Genomic DNA, 8,057 nt, shown 5'->3' with positions numbered 1-8,057 from the left:
GAGCGCGCCGCCCGCTGCCCACCCCGAGCGCCCGCGGGTCGCGGCCCGGCGGGCTCTGGGCATGCGCGCTGACGCCGCGGCCGCTGCGGCGGGAGCATGCGCCGGGGAGGCCGGGTCCGCGGGCTGAGGGCCTGGGGCTGGCGGGGGGTCGCCCGGGGCGAGCCAAGCGCGGCGGGGGCTGCGGGCGTGGGGAGCCCGGACAGCTGCCCGCTGGAGTCCCGCCCTGCCGGGTCACGCGTGAACCCGGGGCCGCGTGGGCGCGACGTGCGGTCCCGAGACGGGGGATAAGGGGCGCAGGAGGGTCCTGGGGCGGGACCCGAGCTGGGGAGCCCGAGACGCGGCGCAGAGGCCGCCGGACGGAGACCAGAGGCAGGGACACGGGCGTCCAGCCGCAGAGACAGGCCGGCACCGACGGAGGGACCGGAGAGCCCCCACTTGAGTTGGTCAGGGGCGGCCGTCCGCGCGGGGTCGCTGTCCGGGCAGTGGTCACCGAGCCCCATAGGGATCCACAGGCATTTATGGTGGCCACGGTGTCTCTTTGGGAGGTCAGAGCGGCGGATCACCGCGTGGGGGGGGGGCAGGGTATCAATCACAGTGGCTCCTGGAATGTTCTCTGACCCCGGAGAGGTCCTGGCATCACAGGGGGTTCACATCCTTCTGGGGTGTCAGTGTCCTGGGAGAGGGCAGGCAGCGTGAGGGTGGGGAGCCCGGGAGCCCTGGCGATAACAACTGCCCACGTGCCTCCAGGCAGCAACCTGGGGCTGTCTCGCGCTTGCGAGTCGGGGCGGGTGTCGCGTGTCGCGGCGCCGGTCACACCCTCGGAGACCCAGGCGTGAGGCACCGAGGGAGGTGCCGGGCGGGGATGAGGCAGGGGCCCAGATGGCGACACGCGAGAAGCGAGCAGACTCCTCGGCGGCGAAGGCGCGGGATGAACGTGCGCCGGGCTGTGCGCGCTCCGCCCGCGGGCTCAGGCTGCGCCGCAGCGCCCCCGCCGCTCGCGCCGCTGCAGCCTCCGCAGGCGCCGCGTCCACGCGTCCCTCCAGGGCAGCACGAGGCTTCCGCGAGCCGCGCTGAGCCCCGGTCCCCTGCCTCCCGCGCCCCCGCCCGCGGATCCCGGCCCGCCCCCCAGCAGCAGGTAGCGGCGGCCGGGTAGCAGGCGCGGGCAGCCGCAGGCCGCGTCCTGGGCCGGCACCCACAGCGCGCTGCTCCCGCGCCGCGCGCGCTCCTCGCCGCTCCGGAACACGGCGAGCACCGCCACCGGGAAGCGTGTCCACGCGCCGCGTGCCTCGCCGCGGGCGCCCACCGCCACCTGCACCGCTGCGGGGAAGGAGAGAGGGGCGGGGTCTGGAGGGGCGGGCCGCGCGCAGGACACAGGGCGTGGCGAGAGCACAGAGGACATGGGGGGGGCTGGAGGGGCGGGGCCGGCGAAAGTGGGAGACCTTGGGCAGTGAGGGTCAAGGTATTCTAAGGGGAGGTTGGTGGAGGGGGGGGCAAGGCGGGAGAAGGAAGGAGAGAAGGTCGAGGCGGGAGGCCCAGGGCAGCCTACCGTAGTCCTTCCTGCAGAACTTCCTCAGGCTGATGCGGTAGCTGCCCCGAGCAGGTCTGCAGTGCGAGTCACAGTCTGGGGAGAGGGTGGGAGGCTGGCACAGAACCCCCCCAACCCATCGCAGCTCCCCCATGGTCATACCTGACTCAGGGACCCTGTTCCCTGTCCACTCACCCTGGGGCTCCACCGGACTGCTCTCCTCAGTGGGTCCAGGGACAGGGGTCTCTGCGGAGAGGGTGGGAGAATGGCAGGCCATGGAGGGGCAGGGGCGTCTGCAGGGCCCCAGGGGCAGACAGGCAACAGCAGGGAGCTGGGTGGCTGAAGCAGGGCAGGGTCACTCACTAACACAGGGCGCCACCGGGGAGCGGCTCTGCTGGAAGCCAGGGGCACAGCGGTTGCAGGTGAGGCCAGTGACCCCGTCCTTGCAGGGACACTGGCCTGTGGTCTGGTTGCAGGTTTTGCCAGCAGCACCCACGGGGTGACAGTCGCAGGCTGAGGGCAGAGGTGGGAAGGGCCTGATCAGAACCCCATCTGGGGCTCTGGGAGCCAAGGGGGGTGAGGGCATGCGGGTGGCTGGAAGCAGGCTCACCCCTGCAAGCGCGGCGGTCACTCAGGGCATGGCCAGGGTCTCGGTAGAAGCCCTCCCGGCAGTAGTGGCAGTGGCGGCCAGCAGTGTTGTGCCGGCAATTGAGGCAGACACCCCCACTGCGGCGGCCAGACAGTCGGTACAGCTCCATGTTGAAGCGGCAGCGGCGGGCGTGGCCGTTGCAGGAGCAAGCTGCAAGGAGGGACGAGTCAGGGGCAGACTGGTCGGGCCTGAGACCCCCAGGCCACCCTCCAAGGCCTCACCAAGGCAGGCGTGGGATTCCCGGGCCGTGGCCCGCTGCCATGGCCTGTCGCAGTAGAAGGGCTTGCAGCGGCCACAGTCGGGGCCCTCAGTGCCATGCCGGCAGTCGCAGATCAGGTGGCCCTGAGTGTCCAGCAGGCACCTCGAGGCATGCCCATTACACTTGCAGCGGCCGCCCACCTGCAGTTCAGTGGCTGAGTAGGAGTACGGGGCTGTGGCCTCCGAGTCCCTGGTGCCTGCCAGTGTGGCAGGCCTTGTGAGCACTACACGGATGTCTGTGGCGGTCACCCAGTCTTGGAGCACCGGGCTGCTGTCCAGATCCAGGCCTGGTGGGCTGCCGTCCTGCACACTGAAGGCCAGAAGGCCACCACCGTCGGGCTGGGCCTGGGGTGCAGGGAAGCACAGGGCCTCAGGCCCTGGGCCAGCCGGGCCGTCGGCAGGGGCAGGCAGGCGGCCGTAATCCAGGCCACAGTGGGAGGAGAAGAAGCCCAGGGGGGCCCAGCTGCGGCCATGGTCCTGCGACTTGAGCAGGGCCGCTGACGCCGGAGGGGCCGAGCAGAAGCGCAGGCTCACGAAGACCAGCTCAAAAGCCTTGCCCAGGGGCACCGTGAGGGTCACGTTGAGGGGAACCCGGGGCAGCAAGTCTGAGCGCCAACACAGAGGGCTTGCCGTGCCCCCTGCAGAGGTCAGGAGGGCAGCAGGGTGTGCCCGCTGCGGGTCTGAGGCGTCACAGGCTCGAGTGGCCGGCCGCCCACACGTGCTGGACGCCAGCACCTGGCGGCCCAGGGCTGCATTCACCAGGCCTGGCACGCAGCTGCGGGGTGCACCCCCCTCATCATGGCAAGGGTCAGGGGGCGCAGGCGGCCCGGGGCTCAGTGCGGCTGACAGAGTGTTGGCGGTCAGCAGCAGCCCCCAGGGCCAGCAGTGCATGGCCAGAGCAGCCTCGGGTCAGCCGGCAGGGGCCCCACGACGCTGCCCTCGGGAGGCAGAGCCCCGTCTCAGGCTCCTCCTGCTCCCCGCAGTGCCGCCCCAGCAGCCCCGGACCAGGGCCCAGAGATGGGAGCAGCGGCGGCAAGCCAGGCCGAGTGCAGCAGCGGGGATGTTGGCGCGTCCTCCCGATGGGCCTGGAGCGTTGACAGGCGTCGCCCCGCTCCCCCGTGCCTCGGCCCCAAGGAGGCCCCACCCGCCGCCCGAGGCGCGCACTCACCCACCGAGGGCCGGGTGGAGCAGGTCTCCTGGCCTCCCGGGAAGGGCTGTGGGCGGGCGGGGCCAGGGGTCCCTGGGCCGCCGCCTCCTCCCGGCTGCAGCGAGGGCAGACGAGCTGTGCCAGGAGCGGCTGGGGGGCGCAGCAGGCGCAAGCCTGGGCCCAGCCGGGGGCGGGGCTGCTCGGGCCGGGAAGGAGGGTAGGGAGGGGAGGGGGCCTGGGCGGCAGAGCTGGAATCAGAAGCAGATTCAGACTCGGGCTGGGCCAGCGGGGGAGGGGGCTGGGAGGCCCAGGAGCCGGGGGAGGGGCCAGGGAGCCAGGAATGCGCTGGCGGGAGGGGTCTGGAGGGGCAGCTCAGCCCCACAGCCCGTGGGGGACCACCCAGCAGGGTCCCCGGCCCAGAGCCAGGGCTTGACTGCTCCTGGGGCTGTGCCACACGCTGGGCGGGGGTCTGGGCCCATCAGGTGGGCTGGCCTGGGTCTGACGGCAGAAGCCTGTGCCCCCTGGGCAAGGGAGCCGGGTGGGGGGTTATGGAAGTATCCCCAAAGCCACAGTCTGCTCTGGTAGAAAGAGTCCAGGATTGGGGCCAGGTCTGATTTTGAATCCAAATTGCTCCAATTTCTGGCTGTGTGATTTGGGTTCTGCAGTTTCCTCATCGGCCAGATGCCTGTTTCCTCGTGGTGTGCTTTGCAGAGGTTTGGACGGGCCAAGCTGGCATAGGTGTCAGCCCTGAGTCAGGAGCTGCGCAGCCTCCCGCCTTCGGGGAAGGACTCGCAGGCCTGAGCTCAGCTGAGGGGTCCAGGCAGTATTGTCCACCAGGAGGCCAGGTGGCACTCAGGGGCATGGTTAGCTGTTGAGGAACCCTCTGGGGGGGGCAAGGAGTGGGGTTTCATTCCTGGGGTGGGGCTGCTCACGAATGACTCAGTGTCAGGACCCCTGAGCCTGCTGGCCTACATCCTAGCAGGTCTCGGCAGGGAAACTGAGGCAGAAGCTTAGCTGGGTAGCCTGGGCACTAGCTGGGGAGGGGGCAGCTGCTGCGGGGACCAAGCCCAGCAAAGAGTGGCCAGGGATTGCTCAGGAGAGAGAAATCCCCTGCCCTATACCTTTAGGTCCTCTACAGAGGGGACTAACCACCCCAGGGAGGACTGGGGTTAGCCCCAGCAGAGGGGCAGCCCTGAGGCCTGCACGTCCACACGCAACCCCAGGCCAGGCCCTGCAGCCCGTGGAGGGGGCCACATGGGTGCGTCTGTAGGCAGAGCTGCTCCCCTGGACAGGGCCAGAGATGTAAGCACAAATAGGAAGCATCCATGAGAAACAGAGACACCATGCTGTTTGGGAGAAGAGGAGCAGGAGGACACTGGGGCCTCCCAGTGGAAGCCAGAGTAGAGAAGGGGGTGGGAAGGCCTGACCTTGGAGGAGGAGGAACAGGAAGACAGGGTGATGGGGCACCTGGCTGGCTCCTGGAGTAACTGCCACCCACTGGTGGGCCTTTTCCCAGGCCTGACAGTCACAGATGCAAGATGGAGGTGGCAGGACTGAGCAGAGGGCAGAGGGGCTGCTGGCCTCCCCACCCCTCCCAGCCCCTGCCTCCTGGTGCTGCGGGGCGCAGACTCTTAGTGACGTCCCTCACTGTGAGGGACCTCACAGTCCTTATGCTGTGGTCTGGGATGGGTCAAGTTCAGACCCAGCACCTTCCAGACCACCTTCTTCAAAGTCCTTCTGGCTCCAGAGAAAAGCCCAGTCCTTTCATGGGGGGCGCCCAGCGAGCTGCAGACAAGCCTCCAGGGAAGCCCAGGGAATCTTTGGACTTCAGGACCCTGCTGGATTCACCAGGCTGCGGAGGGAGGACCGTGTGGAGCAGCTCTCCCACCCGTCAGTGGGGCTGGCTTTGTCTCTAGCCCAGCCTCCCCCCAGCTGGGGCTGGGGTCTGCAGGAAGTCTGGTGGCATCTGGCGGGGGTGGAAGTAGGTGCGACCCAGGCTCAGCCCTGCTGCAAGTGCTCATCTGGGTCAGCAGGCGGGAGGCCAGGCCCCTGAGGGCCATTGTGTGACCAGCTCCCCAGGGAGGAGGCTGCAGGCTGCAAGGCCTCAGCCGGGTAGTCCTCTGCCTCCCCTCGCAGATGGTGTGACCCGGAGTTAGGGAGGGCCTTCCCCACAGCCCCCAGACGAGGCTCATTGCTCCCTGCGGACCCAGCCACCTGTCCCAGCCCCAGCCTGGGGCCTCTCACACCTCCCACCTCTCCATGGCCCTGCCTCCTCCTGGCACCTTCGGCGACAAAGCAGCTCCGCCTCCCCTCCCCCCACCTGCTCCTCCCCCTCCCCCCAATGGCAGCCTCGGTTTCGGGCTCAGGCTGGGAAGAGGGGACGGAAGGGCTTGACCGTCCCCAGCCGCAGGGAGCCGAGGGTCTTTCCCTTAAGAGGCCGATTGATCAAATAATTCCCGGCCCAGCACGGACCTAAGCCCCCTCCCGATGCTCGCAAGCCACCACTTGTTCACGAACTGCACATTTATTGAGCGCCTGTTATGCCTCGAGGGCCTCCCAACCCGGCGCGGAAGGGGGATAGCTCCGGGAGGGGCGTCGCGCGCTGCGCCCGCCAGGGTGGAGAGCAGTCACGCCCAGCCGCGTCCGCCGCCTCCCGCCCGCCCCTCCGGCCTTGTGGTCGCGACCAGCTCTGCGCGCCAAGCGAAGCGCCGAAAAGCGACGTTGGGCGGAGGGGGCAACGCAGAGAGGCAGGGGAGGGAAATGGCCCGTAGCCGCCTCCGCCCAAAGGGTTCGGAAAGAAACGGTTTGCGGAGAGGGTGTGGGAGGTGGCTTCGGCGACCTGCGCTGTGCACGTCCCCCGCCCGCTCGCCGTGACCACTAAGGGAGGGGGCCTCGCGCGCTGGCTCAGGGCGTCCCCGGCTCCTTTCTCCCCCCGCGCCCGGCCCTGGGCCGGCGCCGCCGCTGAGCGCGCCAGCACAGAAAGGCGGTGGTCAGGAGCCCGAGCCCCGAGCCGAGCGCGGCCAGCGACGCGCCCTGGGCCAGGGCCAGGCAGGGTCCGCGCAGAGAGAAAGTGATGGCCGTGGCGGCGGCACCGGCCAGCACGGCCACGGCACCGAACGGCAGGACACAGCGCGGCCACGAGCCCCCCGCGCCACCGGTGTCCAAGAGCGCCGCGCGCAGAGCCCCGGGGGACTCTGGGCGCGCTCGGCCTGGCGGGGAGGGCGCGCTCACGCCGCTGATGCAGTGGCCGCGCTCGGGGGTGGTGTGGGCGCCGCGCAGTCCCCGCTCCAGACCCGCCACGTCAGAGCCGATTGGCCTGGGACGTACTGACGCCATCCGGGAGGCCTGGGGAGTTAGACGCCTCCTCCCTGCTTTGGTGAGGAATCAGGGCGGGCAGGCGTTACCCGGAGGGCAATCTGCCTTTCCTGCTTTGGAACCCTTGAGTTGGGACCCACTTAGGCACCCCTCTCACCCCCCACCAAAGCTATCCAGGGCGTCTTCCTGCCCAAGGGGGCCCTGGCGCGCCCCCAGTGATCTGCAGGTCACCACCAGTGCCTTGGACTGGCCACCGGAGAGTGGATCGTCCAGCCAGTGACCACTGTGCTCCCACCTGGGCCTGGCCAGGGGTAGAGGGGAATAGGGCCCCTGTCCTCCTTGGGCAAACGCCCTCTGGGGATGGTGGACAATAAACCGAGTGAGGCAGTCAATGAAGTAATTCTGGGCAGAGACTACCTGCTATGGAAACCAGGGCCGGGGTGTACAGTAGCAGGGAGTGGTGGCATTCAGGGATTTAAAGGGTCCCCCACATCAGAGCACTGGGGTATAAGCTCTGGAGACAGCAATGAGGTGGCCAGGAGAGGCACAGCTGGCTGACCTCACTCCCCTGGGACTGGGTGCCAGCCTAGCAGGGCAGGGCAGGGCAGCCCACAGGGTCTCGCCCACTCTGGGCTCACCGATCCTGGGGTTCCTGTTCTGTCCCCTCAGTGCAATGAGGACCAGTCTTCTGCTTCCTACTTTGGTCTCTGCCATCCGGTCCAGCTGTCCTCAACCCCATTCTGTGTCGGAGCGGGCCTCTGGCCTGCCGACTGCGGTCCTCACGGGCAGGACCTTCTGTGCCCACCGAGAAGCCACCTCAGAGCTGCTTCACCATCATCTACAGCCAGCGCTTCACCTGGCTCTTGAAGACCCGGTTCCCCAAGTGTCACCACCTCCTGTGCTGCTGCCCTCAGGGGCCTGAGCACCCTGGGGGAGAGGCTGGTATTTTTCCTGGCCCCAGGTCCCTGTCCAAAGCCCATTGTGGCAAAGCACCAAAACTGACCACACAAAGAGCCAGCCCCATCTCTAAGGATCACCTGGGACACCACAGGCCCTCAGTGAAGGTTCATTTGCCCAGTGCTCTGAGCACTGGCTGGGCTAATGCTGCAGCCTCCATGGCCAAGGGCATTAGATGCATCATTTCATGAATCTTCACGCCAGCC

The 8,057-nt window shown here is 68.6% G+C and overlaps 2 protein-coding genes across 2 annotated transcripts in view; one reads left to right on the top strand and one right to left on the bottom strand.

Annotated features, from left to right (window-relative positions):
• Positions 1-8,057, top strand: part of RNPS1 (RNA binding protein with serine rich domain 1) — a 337,992-nt gene that overhangs the window by 146,910 nt on the left and 183,025 nt on the right. The gene's annotated exons all lie outside the window — the stretch shown is intronic.
• NTN3 (netrin 3) lies at positions 900-3,718 on the bottom strand. Its single transcript, XM_012743574.3, has 6 exons — positions 2,396-3,718; positions 2,136-2,324; positions 1,889-2,038; positions 1,721-1,771; positions 1,547-1,621; positions 900-1,317 (listed from the first exon to the last, which is right to left on the bottom strand). Exons 1-6 carry the CDS (start codon positions 3,321-3,323, stop codon positions 968-970), a joined length of 1,743 nt encoding a protein of 580 aa, XP_012599028.2. The 5' UTR covers positions 3,324-3,718; the 3' UTR covers positions 900-967.

The sequence above is a fragment of the Microcebus murinus genome, chromosome 19, assembly GCF_040939455.1.
Source record: "Microcebus murinus isolate Inina chromosome 19, M.murinus_Inina_mat1.0, whole genome shotgun sequence".
NCBI classification, from domain to species: Eukaryota; Metazoa; Chordata; class Mammalia; order Primates; family Cheirogaleidae; genus Microcebus; species Microcebus murinus.
This window is presented reverse-complemented; position numbering and strand designations above follow the sequence as displayed.

What these genes read in the sequence shown, in the direction of transcription:
- NTN3 (XM_012743574.3), bottom strand. Translation starts at nt 3,323, where the DNA reads ATGCACTGCTGGCCCTGGGGGCTGCTGCTGACCGCCAACACTCTGTCA. An exon ending in GGAATCCCACGCCTGCCTTG is followed by an intron (nt 2,325 to 2,395) that starts GTGAGGCCTTGG and finishes CCCTCCTTGCAG; the next exon opens with CTTGCTCCTGCAACGGCCAC. An exon ending in CCCGGTGGCGCCCTGTGTTA is followed by an intron (nt 1,772 to 1,888) that starts GTGAGTGACCCT and finishes CCCTCTCCGCAG; the next exon opens with AGACCCCTGTCCCTGGACCC.